Source organism: Equus quagga, chromosome 1, assembly GCF_021613505.1.
Source record: "Equus quagga isolate Etosha38 chromosome 1, UCLA_HA_Equagga_1.0, whole genome shotgun sequence".
In the NCBI taxonomy this organism is placed as follows: domain Eukaryota; kingdom Metazoa; phylum Chordata; class Mammalia; order Perissodactyla; family Equidae; genus Equus; species Equus quagga.
The window spans coordinates 97,794,596-97,818,906 of NC_060267.1; the positions used below are offsets into that span (position 1 = coordinate 97,794,596).

Below are 24,311 nucleotides of genomic sequence, written 5' to 3' on the forward strand. Positions count from 1 at the left end.
CCTTCCCTCCCTCCTTCCTTCCTTTTTCCCTTTCTTCCTTCCTTCTTTCCTTCCTTTTTCCCTTTCTTTCTTCCTTCCTTCCTTCCTCCCTCCCTTCCTCCTTCCATCTTTCTGTCTTTCTTCCCTCTCTCCCTCCTTCCCTTCCTTCCTTTCTTCCTTTTCCCACTTACAACTAGTTAGGTGCTGCTGGACAAAGGTAAACCATAGTAAATTGGTCTTGCTTCTGTATGCTCTCGCCCCTAGCTGGGACTGAGCATGCAACCTGTGCTCAGAAAATCCTCAGACTTTGTGGTGCATTCAAATTGCTGAGACGCTTGTCAGGACGCAGACTCTGATTCAGTAGGTCTGGAGTGGCCTGGAATTTTGCATTTCTAACCAATTCTGGGAGATAGCAATGCTGCTAGGAGAGCCATTTTGGATCTAGAGGACCTACCTGGGCACATTTCCAACCTAGAGAGAAAGAGAGAGCAGTTCTGAAGAGCTGGAGGGCCCAGAGCTGGAGGGGACATTTTATGGAGCACCCTAGTACAAAGTATCCAAATCCTTGGCTGAGATGGTGGTAGGGGGTCAAGGAGGCCCGACAGGCCCCACCAAGCTGGGGAAAGGGCATGAGGCCCCAAGAAGTAGGGGACACAAGGGTGTTGGCAGCAGAGAGGAGCGGCTCAGCCAGAGTGCTACTGAGATGCTGAGTGTCAACTTAAAAAGCAAATTCGCCTACTACTTTACCATCAAAACGAGCGTATTTGGGAATAGCCAAAAGAATGGCAATCCAGGATGTGCGTGCTGTGGTGAGGCGTGGCAGATCCAGAAACAACAGGTGTTCGCCACCGCACAGACACCTCTTTATTCAGCAAGTAGATAATCCAGGGCCGAACGATTGTCTACAACTACCTCGGCCAGTGAGTGAAGGGACCATTGCTGAGCTGAAATGGCTTTGGCTGTGGCGCAGGCCAACTCCTCTGGTGTCAGGGAGAGCTTTATTGGCACTCACTCCAATCCATGGGGAGAAAGCTCTTCCCATGGAGGCAAACCCAGAGTCACCTATGCCTCCTGGGAGTTCTCATTTAGAGCGACCATGCAGATTCAACGGCAGAGACAATGAGAGGTCTCTGTTTGGTCATGCAGAGAGAACAGGACAGTGGATACAGCAAGGGCACGCTGTCCTTCTGTTCCCCAGCTGTCAAGGCAATGAGTTGCCCAGGCAGAAAGGCCATTACTGAAAACTCCACAGATGAAGAGGTAACCAGCGGGTGCACACGAGGCTCCCACGTCAGTGACATCCTCTGTAGACTCGTTCATCAGCATAGAGCGTTCGCCTCGTGTAACCAAGGCTCAGACGCTGTGTTGTTACGTGCCGAGAGGTTGCCTGAATACACGGATATGTTGAGAAATACACAATTCTACTTACACTGATTGTCCCACAAAATTTTTCATACAAATATTCAAAAGATCTTGTTTTCTCCTGGCAAGGTTGGGTGAACTTAAAGCAATAAATGAGTTTAGGTGGCCTTACCACCCCGAGTCGGTAAAATGGGCCAGCAGAGCATTTTACACAAACAGCAGCGGCGGAATCCCAGTGAAATTCCTTCTAGGGTGAGCTGAGGGTCGTTACTGTCTTGGACACACTGAGCTTTCCAATGGCAAGTCCCACAATCAGAGAGGTTCCCCCTTTTGGGAGGGATTAAGAAATGTCGGCAAGGGCATTGCCCTTCCAGGAAAGAGAGGGAGAAAATAAAGAAACAACAGTGGAAGAGGGTGCCCAGGCCTGGTCCACTCATCCTGGGAAAGCTGTCTCCCTCAGACGTCGGCTGCTTCTCTTCCTGGTCAGTTTGATTTGAGGTCCCCAGTGTTTGTTCAGGACCAGATGTCAGGAGGAGCCTTCTTCAGCTGTGAGATGTGCACCCAAGGCTCGAGTCCCTGAAGTCTGGCTGCCATCTGGGTAGAGAGGAGGGCCTGGTGTAGTCCCTCCCAAGGAGATTTCAAGGGCAGTAAAAGTGGAAATGTCAGTTTGGAGTATCACAGCCAGGCATTTAAGGAGACTAGAAGAATTTAGGGTCCAGCCCAGGTTACAGGTATAACAACACCTTAAAGACAGTAAACAGGGCTAGAATCTAATATCTACAAACGTGCAAGCATAATTTCTCTCTCCACAATTACCCCCATTTTTATAAAAGATAATTGTAGTAAAACTCATTTGTATTAAGCTTGGCCTGATTATTTATATAAGTGTAGCGAGCCTAGTGATCGACCCTACAAGCTCTTTTTTAAGATTGCTTTGCTGGCTCTTGTAAGCAAGGTACTAGGTCGATTATTCAAGCAGTTCCTTAAAGCTGTGAGCCATGTCTGAGTGTCTGTACATCTTTCCTGAATATGACATTCTAGTCAAAGCCTTGGTGACGGAGCCAATAATTCCAACTGTGTCCTGTTTCCAAGGAGAACAGACCTTCACTGAACCCGTGCAAATACACATATTGTCACGAAAAGGATACTTACGAGTTTCCAAATTCTGGAGGGATTAGGTAGAGAGAAAAAAATAAATGCTTCAACCCTTGTTGCAAAGTACACTTTACCAAATTGCTGTAAGTTATGGAGAGCTTACAGGAGAGGAGAAAAAGGAGCCTTGACATCTGGGAACCAAACATCAGAGCAATCAGCCCTCCCCAGAAATTCCCACCCAGCTCAGTGTTAGGATCTTAAAGTTACCAAAACCTGTGTTCCAGAGTACTTGTCAGTCTCTTCCATGAATCTCTTTGAAAATGAAACATTTTTATAAAAGCATCAGAGTAAAACAATAACTTTTGTAACTGACAAAAGACTTAAGGCAGTTGACAAGGAAATTTGGGTATTTTTATGACATCCATTTTAGGTAGTAACTAAAATTACAGGTAATAACATTGTATTAGGACATATCAGATTTTTAGGAATTTTATACAATTTCTAGAACACTTTTTAGTAACACTCACCCATACAATATAAGCTAAAAAGGTATGGTGCTCATGAAATTTGACATACCACTTAAACCTAATTAGTGTAATATTTGTCTTTTATAAGGTGAGGGAATAAACGTTTTGAGATGTCTTAAGTGCCTCTGGAAAATCTCAAAGTTACATCCAGGTTGAAAAGATGTCATTTAGAATTTGAATATTTTGGGAAGCTTGCCAAAAATCTCAGAACGTTTGAACACTAGACCAAATAGGATCACAGGTCATTATGAAATAATACTTAAGTATCTATTTGACCAAAGTTACAATAACAGGTTTCAAAGGTAACTATAAAAGGTCACATAGTGTGAGCAAAACTTAACTTCTTCAAAATTAAGATGACTCAGTTTTCGTAAGGAAAGACTTGATTTAAAAACAAACAAACAAACCACACACACACAGGATATTTTGAGAAAACGTAAAATCTCTGTTTTCTAGGCATATTATGTAAGGTGAGGAAGCTTTCACAATCTGTTTCACCAGCAGCCCAATAGCCCAAGAAAACCTTGTCCTTTTAACAGAAAAGAAAGCCAAATTTTAAGGTTGCATCAGCTTATTTTGAGATTATAATTCATTCATTGCAATCTCAGCCCGCCCTGACTGCTCATAAAATTCTTTTCCCAAGATTTCTTTTCATAAATCTTCTACAACTTTCTTTGTATGCTCAGATTTTGTCTTAGTCTTTCTTTTTCCCATTCTGAGATAACCAGTCTCTCTTTAGGATGAAATAATTTTCCCTCAACAGAATCCATTTCCATTCCTCATTCCTTCTTTCACTGAAACACACATCCTGCTTTCCTTGCTTACAGAGGTGCTTCCCTTTTTGTTTCTAGCTGCTTTTGTTACATAGATTAGAATTCTTAACCCTTGGAATCCCCAATTCCTAGTGAAAACTAAGAAGTGAGCAATCGTGGACTGGCAGATTTATAAATACATTTCATAATTTCTAGGAGTATCTCTCCTTTGGAACAGTGCAATCTTTGAGTGTGACACAAGACATGGTTACCAACAGACCCAAATTTATCTTTAGCTTCTTTGCACTAGGAAGTCAAAAGTAGATAAACTATGTTTAGTAATTAATGTCTTAACATTTTATCTTGTTTGGAAAATTATTTAGGTATTCAATGACTATCCATTATTTAGTTTAATTTAGTATAAACTCTGATCTTATTTACATTTCTTTTAATTACTTGCTTTTAACAATCATGCTTGGATTAGACATTAACAGCCAATAGCTATTAAGTTACTTTCCTGCTGACAAATTGTGAAACAGAGAGCATGAGCCTTCTTGACCGGTAAACCCAGCAGAGAAAAAGTTGCTTATTTGCATTTACACCCAATACTAACGACTCTGAAGACACGCCTGTTTTTTAATATACATCAATAATCTTAAACTGGCTTTCGTTTACTAAAGATTAATCCTGGATCACATAAACTCGAAAAGCATTTGAGTTAGTTTCTACCATATTTCTGAGCCTTAAAAATACTTAACTTAGGGGCTGGCCTGGTGGCACAGTGGTTAAGTTCACACACTCTGCTTTGGCGGCCTGGCCTTCGTGGGTTCGGATCCCGGGTGCGGACCTACACACTGCTCATCAGGCCATGCTGTGGCAGCATCCCACATACAAAGTAGACGAAGATTGGCACAGATGTTAGCACAGGGACAATCTTCCTCAAGCAGACTGGCAACACGTTTAGCTCAGGGCCAATCTCTCTCACTAGAAAAAGAAGAAAAAAACCCACTTAACTTATAAGTGCTTAATTTCAAGCCAATTAAAAAGAACTTTCCACAAATCAATTCTAGCATTACCAGCAAGAGGCAGAAAAATATCACATCTCTATAACACATATCCACACACAGACACATAGGCAGACATAAACACACATCTCATAGTTTATAGTTTAAAACTTTAGCTATGTCTCAAAGATTCAACATTTGAATCCTCAGAGTGTCTGATTTTAAAGGCGTAGGTTTTCCCAGAGGAGAAGAGAAGAAAATGGTATTGGGGTGGAGCCAGGCACAGGATGGCTGCTGGGGGTGGAGCCTGAGACAGAGGGGTTTCGGAAGACAAGAGGGTGCCTGAGACAAAGAAGAAGGGGGAGGGGAAAACGAGGCTTCAAAAGCCAGTTTATTCTCCCTGTTTTTCAGTTGTTCGAGCTGATTTAGACAAGGTGTCCTGTAGCGAGGTGATCTAGAGCTCTGTGTGTGTCCAGAGGCCTCCAGGTGCCAATGAAGATAGACACCATTCATTTTGCTTAATTTTAGAGCCACGGTCTTCCAGTTTGGTTTAGGAAAAGTGAGTTGGGGAGATGGCAAGTTCCCCATAATGGCCGTTGTAATTCCAGACTACTCTCTGCCAGTTTAGCCCTCTTGGTTAAAAATGCCCATGTCGGGGGCCCACAGGTCTTAAACATAAACCCAGCCAGGGTCCCTGAAGGAGGGTTTCCCTAAGAACATTTAGATGGCTGGGATCCCATTCTGAAATCTCCTCTGAAAACCCAAGAAAGTTGCTAGAGTCCTACCCCTGACCCCAAAGGAATCTACAAACAAAAGAAAGTTGCCAGATTCCAGCCCGGATCCCAAAAGGAACCTGAAATCCAAAGAAAACTGGATTCTCAGCCTGAGCCCCAAAGGAACTGTGCCACCTTCAGAAAACAACTGAGTCCTCACCCAGGATGGAGCCTTGAACCCAAGGACAGAGCCTTGAACCTGGAGAGACAAAGTCCCTCCCCCAAGAGGACAACGCCTCCTGATCCCAAATAAAGTCAGAGAGCTCAGGATGCAGAGGGAGCGGAGCTGGGAATCTGGGAAGAGACTCACCAGAGCGAAAGCAGGAGGCAGCTCACAGCAGCGATGAGCACAGGGGCTCAGTGTGGGTACCTCACTTAATTCTGGTGGTGCCTGTCTCTTGGGGGACACCTCCTTCAGATCCCACTTCTGATGCCATATATGTTAAATTTTATTAGGGTTTGGCTTATTTGTTTTTGGTTTTGGTCTTTTTAAATAACAGTGGTATCTTCTGATTTCTATGGTATGGTTAATTAAAGTTTACTACCTGGAAATTTAACCTTATAGCCACTAAGGAAGATAGAAAACAGTAAACCTGCACTCCTGAGTTCTCCACAGTCCTCACCACTCCCTATTGCCTCCTCTCCCTTTACCATTATATATTCTGCTTGGCCCTGAAGTCACTTGAGTTTTTGGCCCCAAGCCCTGACCTTCCTGACAGTCCCCCAAGACTCCTTCTCTCTTCCTCACTCTTCCCACATCCCATCATTCATCTGCTCAGGGCTTGGCCCTTGGGATCATAGCCCCCACCTCCCAGGCCCTGACTTCACCCTCACCATCCCAGGTCGCCCTCCCTCACATTGGTCCAAGAGAACCGGCTCCCTGAGCTGCCCCCAGAGCACACCTCCGGGCTCTCTGGCAGCCCCCACCCCTCTGCCCTCCTGGGCAGGCTGTCCTTCCTGGCTGGCATAGACTGGAATCTTCAAGCAACAAAGGGTTCCTGAGTTGGGGTGGGAGGGAGTATTTGGCCAAATGCCTCCTTCCTTGTGGGTATGGGTTAATGAGAGAGCAACTAGGAAATGGGGGTCTGCCTGGTCCATCCCAGCCCCAAGGGACGCCGTGGGAGGCTCACAGCAGAAGCCCTGGCTACCTGGCCAGGAGTCAGACACTTAGGGCCCTTGGGCCCTGAAAATGGTCCTGCACAACTCTTAAGTAACAAATTGAAGGATGTGACAGGGAAGGCACGAAACACCTTTGTGTGCCAGGCATGTATGCTAGGGACTTTTGTGGCCATTTTCTTGCACAATTCTTACAATTTCCCAGCAAAGTCAGCATGATCATCTCAGGTATGGAAACTGAGGCTCAGAGAAGCCCAGTGACCTGCCAAGCCTGCCCAGCAGGCAGGTGAAGATGCTGGGACTGAAGCCCTGCTGTGTCTGGAGTCTCTCCCCAGCCTGACCCTGTGTGCATAGCTATCATGAGCTGGCGAGTCACGTGCTGTGGCCTCACTTTTGTGTCTCCCCAGAGAACAGCCTGGAATCTGCAGACAACAGTTCCTCTTCAACCATTGAAGGAAAAAAGAGACATGTGAAAAAAGACAAAGGTAACCCTGGAGTTGGGAGCTGAAGTCCCAGTTGGCAGGAGGGAAACTCTCTCCCTCAGCCCGTCGATGCCTTTAGACCTAGTCTCCAGTGCAAAGGGTGGAGGAAGTGCTTCTGTTTCCATTAGGAACTGGGTTACTGAGACCTGAAATAACAGGAACATAAACAAAATAGGATTTCTTTTTCCTCCAGTAATGGGAAATGTAGGAGGCAGTCCAGGGCTCCATGAGGCTCCATCAACAGCAGCTCTACAAAATCATCCAGGGTCCCAAGTCTTTCTGCTCCAAGATCTTTATCATTAGGGCTTTCAGTCACAAGGTTGTCACATGGTCACAAAATGGCTGCTGCATTTCCAGCCATCGCATCTGATTCCAGACAGGGAGAAGGAGCAAAGGGAAAGGCAAAACTGCCCACCTGCCAACTCCACCCTCTCTGGGAAAAGACCCTTCCCAGAAGCCCCACCCAACAATTTCTGCCTACATACCATTTGTCATGAGGCCATCAATATCTGCAAGGGAGGCTGAGAAGTATAGCTTTTCAACTAGGCACATGGCTGCCACCTGTTAGGAGAAAGGAGGGTAGGCAGCTAGCTGCATGCCTTTCTCCTCTGAGCCCCTCCTCTGTGCTCCATGCCTTGGCTTCCCCGACTCCCTCCTGGGTCCCGCGATGCCCCCGCCCTCCAGCCCTGTGCTTAGGGTCTGACCCTCCTGCAGAGGTGTGCAGATGTGCGCACGTTCCCTGAGCCTGTCTCTCACAGGCCCGGCTGGCAGCCCTCAGCCCGCCTCCACCCCCGATTCCTCTTTCTTTTGATTATGAAAACGCAAGCCTGCTGAATGAAGTAGAGACTAAGTCCAGAGACTCCCGTGCCCGGCACCAGACTGCACAGCAGTCAAGATTTGGCCACCTTCGTCTCATCTAGCCTTGTTCTCTTTTTCTTTTCGGTCTTTGCCAGAGTATTTTAAAGTAAACTCCAGACGGCATTTCATCCCTATGCACCTCAGTGTGCATTTCTCAAACAGAGGAATGTTCTCTCACGAGCCACAGTGAAGCTCGCCAGACTTCCCCAATCATCTCAGAAATGTCTCCCTGCAGAAGCTTCGTTCTAATCGGGATTCAGATGGGATCTGAACATCTCCAGTGTCTCTTCATTGAGCACAGCCCTCCCCATGTCCTTTCATTTCCTGTGCCTTGACTAGCTGAGAAATTGTGCCAGTGATGCTGTGGAAGGTCCCCGGGACGTCTGTGTCTGTCTGCGCCTGGCGCTGTCATGGAAACTGGGTCTCTGCTCCCCACATCTCCTTTCATTGGACCTTAACCCTCCGTGCTTGATCGGATCCACGTTCCACTCTGTCCAGAGTCCTTCCCAGGCGGGCCGTGTGCTGTCCACCACCTCTCTGAGGAAGCCGCCTCCGACGGTGCACTGACCATGGCCGTTACTTTCTCTATCTAGCTGCCTCCCTGTCGGCCGTGCGGCCACCTGACCGTCGCAGGTTCCCATCGGCCACTCATCCCAGTCTCTTCTACACATGGATGCTTGTGCTGAAGCGTGTCACCTCAAGGGGGAGGGGCTGGGTGTCGGCTGGGTTTGGTTTCTCCACGAGGTGTAACTCGTCTACAGTGAAATGCAGAGGTCTCCAGGGTACAGTCTGACAGGTTCTGACACGTGTATTCAACTTTGTAGCCTCCAGTCCATTCCCCACCTAAGACATTTTCATCTGCCCAGAAATTCCCTTTCCCCCAAAGGAAGTCGATGTCCGGCTCTCCCACAGAGTCATCTTACCCGCTCTTGATCCTCATACAAATGGAGTCATGCGCTGCGCCCTGTCGGTCCTGGCTTCTTCACTCAGCGTCACACCCGTGGGACGCACGGAGCAGGAGGCCCTTCTTCGTTGTCGCTACGTGTCTTCCACTGTGTGCATACGCCAGCAATGCATTTATTCTCTCTAGAGTTGATGAACATTTGGTTTGCTTCCAGTTCTTAGCTATTAAAAATAATACTGCTGTGAATATTCTTGTACACGCCGTTGTGGGGCTGTCAGTGCCCGTCCCCCTGAGTGTGCAGGAAGGAGTGGGGCTGCTGGTCGTAGGTGCATCTTTAGGAGCCACAGCTGAGCAGTTTCCAGACCAATTGTACAGTTCACAGTCCCGCCAACAGGTGTGTGTCCTCTCCAACACTGGCACATTGTCGGTGCTTTTAATGTCACCTGGTCCTTTGGATGTGTCGTAGGCTCTCCCGTCCCCTGGTGTTTCTATGTTCATGGGCCACTGATGACTCTGTGTTGTGAAGTGCCTGTTCCTGTCTCATGCCCACTTTTCTATTGGGTTGTCTGTCTCCTTATTTTACTGATTTCTAGGACCTCTTTACATATTCCAGATACAAGTCATTCACCAGTTCTAAGGATGGCAGATACCTTCCCCCATTCTGTGGCTCGCCTTTTCACTCTCTTAATGAACAAAAGTTCCTAATTTTAATGTAGTTCAATTTACTAATTATTTCCTTATGGTTAGTCCTTTTTATTTCCTGTTTTAAAACTCTCTTCTGACCCCCAAGGTCATCAAAATATCCATTCATTGCATCTTCTATGAGTTTTATTTTCATTTCACAATAAGATCTATAAAGCATCTCTGACCTGATTGTAACCATCTGTCTGTAGATTCTTTGGATTTTCCACTATACAATCATGTCATCTTGACATGACATTATTTTCCCCACCTTTCCAATCCTATACTTTTCTTTTTCCTGCCTTCCTCAACACTGGCCAGAAGTGTTAAGATCGGCATCCAGGCCTTGTTCCTGGTCTCGGGGGGAATGTTCCAGATTTCGCCCAGAGGTTTCCGGTAGATGTCTGTCCTCGTTTTCTGTGGCTGCTGTAACAAATGGTGCACACGCAGGGGCCTCATGCCTGGTTGTGGGGTCAGAAGTGGGAGTGAGTCGCACAGGTGCGAATCACGGTAGCCCTGGGCTGCACGTCTTCTGAAGGCTCTGGGGCCAATCTGTTTCCCCTCCTTTCCCTGTGTCCCTTGGCTGGTGGCCCTTCCTCCATCTCCAAAGCCAGTAGTGCAGCATCTTCTAGGCTCCATCTCATCACCCCAACCCTGCTTCTGCCCCTGCTGTTCCCTCTTCTTAGGACTCTTGTGATGACATTGGCCCGTCTGGATAATGCAGGATCATCTCCCATCTCAAGGCCTTAACTTAATCACACCTGCAAAGTCCCCTTTACCATACAAAGGAGCACAGTCACAGGCGTGGGGGTGGGCCTCAGTCATCCGTGGAGGCCATCACTCAGGTCACCACACCTCCCTTTGTCAGCCAGCGCTGGGAACCTCTCCCTTCCCCCTGGGGGTGGTGGGCAGCAGAACTGGAGTCCTTAGCAGCCTGCACCTCCCAAATTCCTGCCCTGCCTCCCCAGGCCTCAGGGACCTTGCCTGCCCTGCCCCCATGCCCAGCCCCCTGGGAGGCCCATGGAGACTCCTGCAAAACCTAGAGTGCCCACTGCCACTGCCACTGTCGGCCGGCGCCTCGGCTCCAGAGTCAGCAGACCCCGCCAGCCGGCTCCACCACTTCCCTCCTCCATGGAGTAGGGTTCCTAAAACTAAATGAAAGAGAACCATGGGCCAAGACAGAGCAGATGTCTAGGACACAGGAGGGCTGTGTCCATGAGGCCTCTTTCAGATGCCAGGGACAGAAACTCAAGTCCAACTAGGTTAAACCAGGTGAGTTAATGGAGCTGGAAGGTCCAGGGGTGGACCTCAGGCACAGCTGGATCCAGGAGAACATTTGCCACTCGCTCATGCGTTCACGGAAACTCCGCACTGGCTGGGAGGGCACTGGGACCCCAGAGGCACAGACCACCACTTAGAAGAGCTGGCTGGTCTCTGCAACAAGGTGTCTCCCTCCCTAGTGTCCAAGATTGCTCCTGACCACTCAGCTAATCCTTTCCACATGTCTGGGGACGTGGATTTCTTCTTGCTCAGAGATCAGGAACGGAATAAGTCTCGCGCAGTGAGTATTCAGGACCGAGGCCTTCCCCTAGCTCTTTCCTCCCTCACACAGGCAGCAGCCAGATTGCCCTTCTCAGAGGAGCACTTTCCTCAGCTCACTCTCTCACTCTAGAATAGTCAATGACTCACCATTTCCTGCAAAATCAACTCTAAACTCTGCCTGACACTCAGGACTCTGGCCCGTCCCACGGTCTTATCCAGTTTCATCAGCAGTGGTCCTGGACCTTCGTCCTGGGGGCCTCCTCGGAGCTTCTGTGGCCACAGGCTCAGCTGCTATGCTTTGCCTCTGCTGTCCCCACACGAGATGTCTTCCCTCCTGAGACCCCCGTCCTTCAAGGTCCATCTCAGACCTCAGGGACAGTCTCACCTCCTCCAGGAAACCCCCTAGACTGCACCAGCCTTGCAGTGCCCTCTCGTTGGCATTCTTGGAGGCTAGATAAGCACACAGACATGTACGCGTGTGATGTGCATATGCGTGCCCCTCAGCAATGCCTGGGAGTGGCAAGGCTGCCCTGACCCCTGCCCTTGCCTGTCTGCCCCCAACACGGGCTCGCTGGCCTCGCCAACCCGAGAGTCTGTGTGCCCAGGGCGAGCGCTGCAGCGCCCTGCTCAGGGAGGATCACCCGGCTCAGGGAGAATCGCCCAGTGGGCACCCTCCCTGGGAAGCTGCCAGCCCAGGCAGTGCTTCTGGGATACACTCCTGGCCTCCCCCTGAACCGACCCTGTCCACCTCAACCTGGGGCCCCCCTGCGCACAGGACCCCCTGATGCGCGCTCGGCCTCCCTTCCCCGCAGGCGGCCTGGAGCCCGTCTCCCCGCCCGGCTCCGCTTGGCCGCCTCCTCCTCAGCCCCCCACCCTCACACTCCTCCCTCCCACCCGCGCGAATCCGGGGCCTCGGGGAGCCCCGGAGCCTGGTCCCGGGTTGGGGGCGGGGCGGGGTGGAGGGGACGGCGAGGCTGGCGGGACCCCGCTGACCCGCCGACCCCGCCGGCCCCCAGGAGCGGGAGCGGAAGAAAGCGCTGCGGGTGCACGAGAAGATGACCTACGCGTCCGAGGTGGCGGCCAAGCACACGAGCCTGCGGCGCCAGCTGCAGCTGGAGGACGAGACGGAGGACCTGGCGGCGTGCGCCGAGGCCGAGCAGCTGCGCACCTGCCACGCGCGCGCCGCCTGGAAGCTCTGCATGACCAGAGGTGCAGCCCGCGCCCGCGCCCCGAGGGGCTCCCGCGACGGGGCGGGGCGGGGCTGTGTCTGTGTGCGACCCCTGCCGCCCGGCGTCCCAAGCCCAGTGCCCGTGGATGGCAAATCCAAAGGCCTTTGAACGCCCGGAGCGCCGAGTGGCTTCAGCGCGCTATGCGTGCGATCCTGGGCAAGCTCCTCCACCCCTGCGCAGGGCGGGTCCTCTCGGGCCGAGGACAGTTCCCGCATCGGGGGGCTGTGGGAGTCACCGCTCTGCTCGCGGGAGGAAAAGCCGTGTGACTCAGTGCGCGCCGGTAGCAAATCTGAAGTCCTGGCCACACGCTCACCTCCCGCCCGCCCCGACGGGGACGCCTAAGATCACTGAGCTGGGGAGCGGCCGTCGGGGCCGAGCGTCCTGGGCCCGACGGGACTGCGGGCTCCCTGGTGTGAACAGAAGGTGCAGGCCCCAGCCTCCCCCCGCCGCCCGGCCCGCCTTCGGAGAGGAGCCGGGAGCTCCGAGGGCCCGAGGGGAGCAGCGGGCACCGTCGGCGCGTCTGCCTCCACCCTCCCCTCCTGAGCCCTGGGAGAGGCGGGTGGCGCCGGGAGGCGGGAGGCTGGACCCAGCGGGTCTGGGCGCAAAAGTCGTCGGTGTCCCAGCTTTAACTTCCAGTGAGGAGCCACGTCTCCTGAGGGCAGAGCCGGCCTCCCGAGGCCAGCCAGGCGGCCGAGCCGGGCTCCCTGCCGAGTGTCCGCACTCAAAACGGGCCTCCTGCACCGCGCCGCGTCCCCGGGAAGGACGGGGCTGGAGGGACGGGGCCGCGCGGCTCCACGGGCCTGTCCGCAGCTGCGGGCTCTCCAGAGCTGGGAGCAGCCAGACCTGCCTCTCCAGAAAGGGCGGGGAAGAGGCCCCGCGGCCCTTGGACCCCGCCGCTGCCTCTCCGCCTGGCTCCGGTGGGTGGTCCGGATGCCCACCCTCCCTTCCTCCCGCCTGGCTTGAACCGGGGCCGTGCAGACTCAGCTGGGGCTTAGGGCGCCCCACGCAGAGATCAGGCTGCCCCACTTCCCTCTCCGCCCCTCATTCCGGTCCTGGCCAACTGGCCTTTCGTGGTCAAGCCCAGTTGGGTGAAACTTCCGGGGTGAGGGGTGTCCAGAGTCTCATTCCAGGTGAGAAGCGTGTTGCAGCAAGAGAGGCTCAAGTCAGACATGGAAGGACTTCCCACCTGGTCCCGTCTCCAGCCATGGAGAAGTAACAGAGCAGTAGAGCCTTCTCTGCTTCTGGGGGGACATAGCGCTCCATCTCCCAGGTCCCTGGAAGGACCTGGACCTCACAGCAGAGCACTGCACAGGAGCGGCTGGCTGGCCCCGAGCGACCGTGTGCCCAGCCTTCCCGGGGACCCAGGTCTCTCCTGCTGTCGGCGGCCCCCAAGATGCCTCCCTCCCTCTCATTGCAGAGAAGAAGCTGGGGTCTGAGAGCATCAGCAGCTACATGGGCCAGAGGCGGCAGACCTTCCTCATCCAGGTAGGGCGGGCAGCGCCCGCGGGGCACAGGCGGGCTGTCCCGGCGAGGAGCGTGACCCGCGCCCGTGGCCCTCAGTACGCCCTAGATATGAAGCGGAGGGAGATCCAGCGGCTGGAGGTGCTGGCCACCAAGGAGGAGGCGGCTCTGGAGCGCGCCGAGAGGTCCCTGGAGAACGACGCAGCGCTGTTCGACGAGTTCCTCCGGGAGAACGACCGCAGCTCCGTGCAGGCCCTGAGAGCGTGAGCCCGCGGCCGGGCCAGCTGGCTGGCCGCCTCGCGTCCCCCGGGCCTGTGCAGCCCACCCACCCCTGCCTGGACCCCGCCGGCCGCGCCCCGCCCCCGCCCCCTGCCCCGGGCCCCTGGCAGCTCCCCCACCGCCAGCCCGGCCTGAGGGCGGTGTGGATGCCCCTGTTAGTGTGCGATTGGCTCCCTGCACCCACCCCACCCCCCAGGGCTGAGAAGGAAACCAAAGCAAAGGTGGAGAAAATCATCGAGATCCGAGACCTGACCACCCAGATCATGAATATCAAAAGGTGAGGTCAGGGGCAGGCCCTCTGGCCTAGTGGTTAAGTCCAGTGCACTCTGCGGTGGAGATGCCAGCTTGGCGGGTTCAGACCCTGGTGGAGACCTGCACCACTCATTGATGGCCATATTGTGGTGGGGACCAACATATAAAATAGAGAAAGATTGGCACAGATGTTAGCTCAGGGCCAATCTTCCTTAGCAAAAAAAAAAAAAAAAGAAAGAAAGAAAGAAAAGAAAAAAGTGAGGTCAGAGGGCAATCTGGACCCTAGGCTGTCCGGCCACTTCCCTCCGTCACTTTTCCCGTAACCAAAGGGAGCCTGGCACAATGCAAACCTTATCACTTTCCCTCTAAAACCTAAGCCCTGTGGGATGCTGCTGCCCAGTTTACAGATGAGGTGACGGAGGCCAGGAGAGTCAGTGACTATCCCAGGGCCACAGCACCAGGAGGCAGGCTCCACCCTGAGAGGGGCAGACAGTCCTGGTCGACTTGCAGCTCAAAAGTCACAGAGGGCTGTCACTCTGGGAACTCTAACCCTCGTCAGTCCTCTGTGGGGCGGCCTTCTTCCCCCAGCACAACTGTTGTCCTCGGCCTGTCCCCCAGAGAACAAGGAGCACCTTGAGCTTGGCCGGGGTGCAGAGGCCGTCCCCTCTGGAGGGACCTCCTGTTACTGAGACCAAAGTGGGTTCCCTCGGGGCGAGTTAAATCAGACTCTCCACCAGAAGTAGTTGTCTTACAAAGTAAAGTGTATTTGCGGCAAATAGGAGACCCTGAGGGATCATTTCAGGAGTCACGTGTCCCCGAACAAAGGGAAGGAGGGACGTTTATTTGGGACAGGGAATGAATATTCTAAAGGGAGAGGTGGGAATCCTCTTGCACAAGCTCAGCTGGAAAACGTGATTCCATGTACACTGCAGGTGATGGCAATCAGGCCCACGCTCCTCCTGGAGAGCTCGTAGCCTAAAAATAAGGCAAAGGTCACAGGTGTGGCTCTCGTGGCGAGGCCTGGTCCAGTTCAGGGAGGTTGGTGATGGCATCTCCTGAACATAACAAAAGGAAAACCAATAATTTGGGAAAATAGTTAAATGCTTCCACACCTACCCTTGAGTTCCTCGGGATAACTAGTTGGTGACACTCCCAGCAGGCAGAGCCTGACCTCCCTTCTCCCTCCTCAAATCTAGTGAAATCTCCAAATTCGAAGACACACTGCAGCATTACAAGGCCTACAAGGATTTCCTGTACAAGCTGTCGCCCAAGGACTGGCTGGAAGAGCAGAAGTGCTTGGCTCTCAAAAAGGCCAAGGAGAGGGCCGAGGCCTCCAAAGACAGCACTCTGTCCTCCACACTAGGGGACAAAGGTAGCAGAAAGGAGAAGGCAGTTCCCCGGGTCCCCCTCGACTCTGTGCCCAGCTGGCAGGGGCCTCAGAGGTATCCAGGCCACAGGCTAGGCCCCTCCCATACCTGGCAGAGCCCCTGCCAAGGGCAGCAGCTGCCCCCAAGTCACTGTGGCTCAGCTAAAGCGTTCCCTCCGGGAAGAGGGGGTGGCCCAGCTCAAGCCCAAGCGGCTTTCCTCCCAGCACCACCCTCCTGCAGCTGAGGTGGAGACAGTTGGGAGGGTCCCAGGGAAGCCTGTGCCCCCAAGCAGTGTCCCTGGAGCCTTGGCTCCAGCCAAGGCCATCTGGGACCCCTCCCTTACTTCCTGTAGGTCCAGGGATCAAGGGCAAGACCAGCCCCAGAGGTACGTGGCTGTCCCAGACTGGAGGCCCCCGACGCCCCCCACAGGCCGTGGCATGTAGAAACCATTCCTCTGCTTCCTCCAGACGGGCAGGGCCCAAAGAAGTCCTGGAAGATTCTGCAGATTATGCGGCTAGGGCAGATGCTGTCCAGCAACGCCAGCCTCCAGTCAGGCAGCCAGTCCAGCGGGACTAGTGGGCTGGAACCCAAAGGGTGAGTAGGTGGAGGGGGGGCCGGGGCACAGAGGTGGGGGCCCTGGTCAGGAGTGCTCCCCAGTGGTGCCAGGGCAAGGATGCCCAGGATGGGCCCAGGCCCTCAGGGGAGAGTGTGAGGAGGGGCTGCTCCAAGCTGGTGGGTCCACTGGCTGACTTAAGCCCTAAAATCAAGACGTTTCCTAAACAAAGGTTTATTTCCGCCTGATTCAGTAAATTTAAGCCTGGGGCGGTCCACTTGGGTGCTAGTGGGACAGTAAATGTGAACGGATGAGGGCAGGTGGCACAGGGAACCGGGCGGCACACACCCACCATCCGAGGAAGTGCTGGCCCAAGTGACGCGGGCTCAGCGAGCCGAGAGTCGAAAGAAAGATTTCCCGGACTCTCAAGGTCTGGTAGTAGTCCTCTTTTATTCGGAGAATAGAATGGGGACAGGACGCGTGGGCAGTGAAGGGCTGCAACATGTTGAGGGTTAGGGCTAAATTTATAAGGCATGGTGAGTTATTTTTTATCAAAGGAAAGATGATGTAAAAAGTCATTAAAATGGTATCAGTGCAGGTAGGGTCTGGTTACTGTGTGGTCGTATAACTTTGATATGCATCTGGTCATATAGATCGGCATGCAGGCCAGGACGCCTCGGGCTTCTCTCCGTGAGGCAGCCTTGATCCACATCCTATAGTCCCCCCTTTGGCCCCAAAATCCTTTGGGGATATGGACGATGGTCAATCTCCTGTAACTACTTCCGGCTGTACAAGGTCACAGAGGTGTCCCTAAATGGGGCCATGGGGGTACAGGCAGGAAGTTCAGTGAACCAGACGGTTGCACTTGCAGAGTCCAAGGCTGACAAGGTCTACAGATCATCTGGAGATGAGAGAATCACTTGACGAGAAGTGATCCAGGAGGTAAAACTTGGTTGACATGTGGAAGACAAACAATGAAGCAGACAACAAATTATAGTAAGAAATACAAGCAATATAATTAACCCAACGAATAAAACTTTGATAGTAGTCCAGAGACCAAGACCTGACCAGGAGTTCAATCAATCATTTAGAGATAGGGTAGGGTCAGACGAGGATTTAATTTGGTGGCTCATATCAGATAGGAAGCCAGAGATATTTTGATGGTTGGCAGGAATATAGACACAACATTCAGTTTTTATAATGGCACAAGTGCCCCCTGTGCTGCTGTCAAGACATCCAGTGCCAATCAGTTTTGGGGGACCACCTTACGCATTTGGGATACTTCTAAATCAAGCAGTGAAAGGCTATGTTGCATATTATTTAATGCCTTCATGGTAAATTTGTTTAGGGCTTCCATGTGCCAGATGACACTTTTGATTCCTAGTTGGGGAAGGAAAATTGAGGCAAGGTGGTCATGCCGGTGGGAGACAGAATGGGTCCAGTGCTGTTGCAAGTTGGCTAGGTTAGCAGGAGGAGATACAGTAAATGTAGTTCTACCCTGCATCCAGACGAAGCCTAGGGTGCATCGTCCAATCCATCCAGGTGGCAGCCAAGGCCATAAGTTGGAGCCACATAACCATTGAGTGCCAGTAGGGGTAACCAACGTATGCTGGGCCATCTATCCCAGTCAGTCCCAAACCAATCACTATTTTTTAAGACTATGATATGAGAACACATATGACAGGGAATTTGTCCCATAAGTTGGATGCTATTAGGCCACGTATCACAGGTGTGATTGGTTTGTTCCCAACATAGAGTGGCCTTTTGACTGAGTTGACCACTAGTAGGAGTGAGCCAAATATATTCATCCCAAATTTGCTATAGTCCATCCTGTGTATTGATAGGTTGGGGACTTTACCTTAGGAACTCGTTGTTTATGATCCACCTGTGACAAGGCGAATCTAGTTAGTATTTGGGCAGTAGAGTTGAAGGAAAAGGTTTGATTGTGGCCAGGGAGCTCCCAGGTGTCAGAGACACATGGCCATAAGGAGACATTATGATTAGTAACAGATGACTTTTGCAGAAGAGAAGAGCTAGAATCTAATACCCATGAATGTGTACTATGGCTCCTACTGAAACATAATTTTTCTCTCTAAAATCACCCTCACTTTTTTACAAAAGATAGCCAAGTTAAGATTAACTGGTTTGCAAAATGAGTGTAGTTTCAATAAATCTTGGTCCAACTATTTACATAAGAGTAGCAAGAATAACAATTAATCATATAGGTTCTTTTAAATCTGCTTTGCTGGAATTTTTTATGAGGAATCTCAGATTGAACTTTAAAGGCCCCTTGAGGCCAGGAAAGCCAAGCCGAGGACTTGTCATCAGATTTTGCCTGCAATACCTACAGATTTGGGTGGATTCCTCTGTTCTCAAGGTCCCCCAAAACATTTCGAGGTTCCAGGCACCTGCCAGATAAGTGACCTTCCTTACTTACCACGTAAGATTGCTGAAATTCCTGTAAACAAGGTACCAGGCCAGTATTTCCCCGTGGCTTTATTCCAGAAAGTCAACCTTATTCCTCATGGGCTGTATTGTCATATCTGAGTCTGTATGTTTCTCTCAAATATGACACTCCAGTCAAAGCCTTGGTTATATAACCAATGTTTCCAAATGTATCCTCTTATAAGGAGAACAGATTCTTATTGAACTTATGCAAATAACTATATTGCCATGAAAATAACCATACTCACTCACTAATTTTCCAAATTCTGGAGGGATGAGGTAGGAAGAAAAAGATAAATGTTTCAGTTCTGCTCACAAAGGTGTAATTTCACCAAGTTGCTATAAGTCATAGTTAAGAGAAAACAGAAAAAGATTTCCTTAAATCTGAGAAAACAAAATGAAACATCAAAAAATCAACAATATTTCAAACAAAAGTCATATAAATTATAATCATCCTCATCAGTTCATACAGCCCTGTGTAATTGATTCTTAAGCTTAATCTTCTGTTAGCAGTTTTATGAAGTCATCAGTTTCTCTGTTAGAGTTCTGTAATTTCTTACCCAGTTCAGTTTTACGATCTGAAAGTTTATCAGAAACCTGTATTCTAGAATCCTGTGTCAGAATCCTTTCCATGAATTTCTCTGAAAATGAAACACATTTGCAAAAGTAAAAAGCATCAGAGTAAAATAGCAACTATCTGCAAGTGACAAAAGACTCAAAAGGGCAATTGACAAAGAAACTTAGCTACTTCTGTGACACAAAACACTTCAAGATAATAACTAGAATTATGGGTGATGACCAGGACAGATCAGAATTTTAGGAATATTATATAATTTCAAAACATTTGTATCAATAACATTTATCCACATAATACCACCTAAGAAGGCTTATCATCACTTGTTTGACAATGTTTCCCATGTAATTTAACATACCAAATAAGCCTAATAAGTTTAGTATCTTCTTCTTTCTAGGAAGAGAAAGAGAGAATAAATTTCTTTGAGAAGTCTCAAGGGCCCTCTGAAAGTCCTCAGAGAAATTCTCTTCCTTCTTCCAGGTCAAAAGAAAGCCTTTATTCAGGCCTTGAATTTTTTTTGTGGGGAGGCTTTCCAAAAATACCAAAAGGTTTTAAAACACTTGTTCAGATAGGAAACAATGCTCACTGCAAAACATGCTCAGTTGTCTATTCAAAATGACAACAAAAACAGTCAAAAATTCTTGAGAGACCTACCTCAGTCCTTCTGAACATAGGAAATTATCTTAACAAAACATAGATCTCTATCTTTTAGGTAGACTTACTCAAACTTAAATAAGCTTTCAGTTACCAAAGATTAATTTATATCATGTTAACTTGAAGGACATTTGGGTTAATTTCTATTACATTTAGAATTTATGTAAGTGCTTACTTTAAGCCAATTAAACAAAGCTCTTAATTTTGGCTATACCATCCGGAGGTAAAATATCATACATATATAACATACGTATAGGCACACTTACAAAGTCTCCACAGCTATTGTTGTAAAAATTACGGCCATGACTCAGATACAGTAATACAAAGCTCACCAGTTATGAACCCAAATTTTGTTTTGAGCCTTTTTACTAATATTTGTGGAGAAGACACTTAAGATGCTAGATTTTTTTGGCAAGGGCACGCTTATGGCTGTTTTTTCCTTTTTCCTTTTTCTTTCCTCAGTCTTAGGAATTAGTGGTGGGCTAGATAAAAGTTTCTGGAGAGGCGACATGATAATCCTTTTTGAGATAAGGGAACTGGGTGGAACCTGAACTGCCTCTAGAGCTGCATTTCCAGTCTTACAAGGATTTTCTAAGGACACTTGTTCTTGGTTTCTCAGAAATTGGGCTGTGACTCCAATGACGTTATGGGTTGACCAACCTGTCCAGCTATATCATAAAGGCACAGAGAAACCACTCAGGTTTTCTCTCAGATGGAGTTTCTGAGGCATAACCCATCCAGCTGAAAGTGTTTCTTTCCAATTAGTCAGAATGCACCCGAGGGGTGAGTCTCTGGGGATGCTTGGGGCACTCCCCATGGCGGCAAAGCACCGTCAGTGTCTGACTGACAGCGGGCTGGAGAAGGGTGCAGAGCCCGACTGTGAGTGCCAACACAGTTACAAGATGTATTCAAGTCCCACTCAGCCGGGGCGTTTAGTCCCTGAGCCAGCACAAGCTGAGCTAAGGAGGAAGGAAGCAAAGGCCTGGAGCTGGCTGGGGGCCAGGGCTCCCAGTGCCGGGGTTAAGTCCCTGGCAAAAGGGTATCAAGTTGTCAATTTTACAGAAGGTCCAGGTTCTGCTCAGGTCCAGCCTCAACTTAAGCTCGACTTGGTGACAACAGAGGAGGTGACAAACGAGACAGACAAAGAAAGGAAAAGAGGGGATCAGGCCTCACCCTCATGGCCTCTTCCCAACGATTATCAAGATAAGGGTCTGTTGCCCGCAGCCGCAAAGGGCAAGGAATGACAGGCACCGCCAAGGCTACTTGGTTCTTTAAGCAATCAGAGTTTATTGATAAAGGGAAACAGAACGAGGAGCAGGGATAAAGGGGAACAACAAATCAGTGCTTACAACATCCACACCACAATCAGCTGGGGAAGTCCCGATAGTTTGTACGGCAGGCAGGATGCCGGTTGTCCGGGTCTGAGGTAAAGCATCCTCTCCTCAGTGAGACTCCCAATTGTTCTGTGCCTGGGACTCCCTTTTATCCTAAGGTTTCTCTGGGTTCTGACTCAGGGTTTCAGACATTTGGATACTTTGAGTCATTTCTTCTTGTTCCCATGGATGGGGTGCTTCTATCTTTTTTGTTCCCGTGGATGGGATGTTTCTAAAATCCAGCCAGGTGCCCATCGGGGTGGCCAGCCCAGACAAGGAACATGACGCAGGACATAGTCTTTGTAACTTGTGCCTTAGAGTCAGGGCCGAAGTGGCATCTTTGGCCCCGAGCCCAGACACATTCCTTCAAGTAGGGCCCAGGTGCAGTGTCCTTGGAAGGCGGGGAGGTCAATGAACTCTGTACAGGGTCACACAGCAGTTCCTGTGCTGGGGCACACAACCCCAGCAGGCCAGTTCACAGAATAAATCACAGGCCTCCTATCCTCATAACTGACTCAGTAGGCGCCTAAAATACTCAACAGGTTAACCGCCAAGAGAGGGCACCCCACTTAGGTTCCCAGGGGTGATCAGGCCTGGAAACCAGGGTGGGGCTCCCAGTGGTGGAGCCTTTGACTCTTGAAAGATTTCTTCGTTTCTTCATTGCAAAGCTCAAAAGGAGTCCAAAATGGCGACTAACTTTAAATTATCCCAGGTTATCTTGCCAGCTACTTACAGTTATCTCCATTTTTAGGGGGCCTTTCCCAGGTAGCCACAACAAACAAGGTAATTTCTAAAGATAGTTTGTTAGAATCACTGAGAAACTCAGTCCCCAAACAGCCAATTTTAAGTTATGTACCGACACAGACACAGACACACAGAAAAACCAGACACCAGTGAACTAGTTCTCAGGTTCAGGGTAGAAAGTCCTACAACTGTTCCCACCCTGAGTGCGCGCCCAGACAGTCCCATTGGACCCCAGATGGCCCTGCCATAAGCGGAAGGACCCCAGATGAAGGGGAAGCTAGATACATGCGACAAACCACTCTGAGTCCAGGATCTTGATTCAGGGCCACGGATGCTTGAATATGAGGAATTCAGACCATTTTCCCAGGAGGCGGCAAAAGAAGTCCATCTGAAAAATACTATTAGAATTTAGGGTGCCATTTATGGGCCATTCATTGTTCCTCATTCAGAGTGTATTCAGGCCAAACAGTATTACAGTAAAAAAGTCTTTTTTTTCTTTAGATCTTGTAGATCAAATTTTGCCGAGTTATTTAAAAGGCAACCGAAAGGTGAGTCCTTAGGAGTGGAATTAGAAGTTCCCATGGTCCCAGGATGCAAAAAGACAAAAGAAGAGAGATGAAAGAAAAGGGTCCATTACCTTGAAAATCCCTCCAGAACCTAGGGCAGCATCCTACCTATTGTTCCTTCTGTAGGATTCCTATAGCAAGGGGTGATTGGGGCGTCCCCCTGCACTGCATCCCTGTATACCTTCCATATTCTGCCTGGCAGTAATAGGTGCCTGGTGAATGGTCCCAGAGATAAAAGCAGAATAGAGAAAAACTGAAGAATTTTCCACCGGTCTAGGGGACATTCTACCCAGTTGTGTCCTGGAGCCGTTCTCCCACGAGGAGGTTCCCATACTCAACCAAACGTTAGAGTTCGGTACTTTCCTTGAACCAGAGTCCTGATTGGGACTTTCCCGCGGTTCAGAGTGTGGTCAGGAGCCATAGGGAGGGATGCCAATCCAGCCTGAGGAAAAGAAATCTTCCACAGGAGTCTTGGAGATTGGCGACCGTCCTAATGACTTAAGTGGTCGGCCCATGCCCACGTAAAATTTATATATTAGAGATAGAGTCAGGAAGGAATGGATTAATTCATTCTCCCTCACCCTCAGGCTTAAGGTACTGGTTCTCTTGGGGCTGAATGCCACGGTTTGCCCCAGAGAGTAGCCATGGGCAGCAAATGTGGATTCATACTGCTGTCCAAAAAGGTTCCTGATGGAGACGTGAATTTACATCCATCCTTGAAAAAGAGGACGGCACAAAGACGAAAAGGGCACTTACCAGAACTTCAGCTCACAAGGCAGTGAAGCAAGATCCCTGTACGGGCCACCAGAAGAAATGATGTGGGCTCGGCAGGCTGAGGAGTTGAAAGAAAGATATCTCGAATTCTCAAGATCTGGTATTAGTGCTCCTTTATTTAGAGAATAGCATGGGGACAGGAGCCAAGGGCAATGAAGGGCTGCCACATGGGGACAGGACCCATGCAGTGAAGGGCTGCAGCACAGGGACAGGACCCATGGGCAGTGAAGAGCTGCAGCACAGGGACAGGGCCCGTGGGCAGTGAAGGGCTGCAGCACGGGGACAGGGCCCATGGGCAGTGAAGGGCTGCAGCACGGGGACAGGGCCCGTGGGCAGTGAAGGGCTGCAGCACGGGGACAGGGCCCATGGGCAGTGCATGTGTTGAGGGTTAGGGCTAAGTTTATAAGGCCTAGATATGTGAGTTATTTTTACTAAAAAAGGAAGGATCATGTAACAAGTCGTTAAAATGGTCAGTGCAGGCAGCGTCTGGTTACTGTGTGGTCGTGTAACTTTAGACACGAATCAGGTCATAGGTCCTGCAGGCCACGATGCCTTGGGCTTCTCTCCCGGGGGCAGCCTTGATCCACAGCACAGGGACCAGAGCCCCAGAGCCTTCAAAAGAAGCAGGAAGTCCGGGTTTCATATAAAATTACCCAGATTCAAGTGTGACAGTTACTTTTAAATCTTTTTAAAAACATGATGAGGGACACATAGAAACCCCAAACAGACCTGTGCACCAGTGTGAAGCTGTCCCCTCCACCCCGCTTACAAATCCCTCGGCCTGCCAGGCCAGAGCCACCCCCGCTCCCCCAGTAACTGGGTCACCACCAGTTTCTCCTCCTCCACTGAAAATGGTTTTAATTTAATTTTGGGGTAGATAATGCATTCATAAAAATCACAACTCTATAGAAAGGTGTAAACTGAGAAGACTTGACACCCCCCACCCCCCCCCCCCCCCCCCCCCC

General features: G+C 50.3%; 1 protein-coding gene across 9 annotated transcripts in view; it reads left to right on the forward strand.

Moving 5' to 3' along the window:
* CFAP100 (cilia and flagella associated protein 100) overlaps positions 1-24,311 on the forward strand; it is a 70,961-nt gene that overhangs the window by 12,824 nt on the left and 33,826 nt on the right. For 6 of the 9 annotated variants that reach the window (XR_006891450.1, XR_006891449.1, XR_006891448.1 and 3 more), the window contains exons 1-7: positions 12,242-13,221; positions 13,722-13,789; positions 13,865-14,028; positions 14,241-14,321; positions 15,493-15,668; positions 16,016-16,048; positions 16,131-16,257. Coding sequence is in view for 6 of the 9 variants with exons in the window: in XM_046680950.1 (XP_046536906.1) it covers positions 12,390-13,221; positions 13,722-13,789; positions 13,865-14,028; positions 14,241-14,321; positions 15,493-15,668; positions 16,016-16,048; positions 16,131-16,257 (1,481 nt within the window). In the remaining 3 variants the exon portion in view is untranslated. Of the gene's footprint in view, positions 1-7,015; positions 7,094-10,993; positions 11,095-12,091; positions 13,222-13,721; positions 13,790-13,864; positions 14,029-14,240; positions 14,322-15,492; positions 15,669-16,015; positions 16,049-16,130; positions 16,258-24,311 lie in introns of those variants that run through there. The other 3 variants (XM_046680958.1, XM_046680966.1, XM_046680977.1) reach the window with 2 other exon arrangements.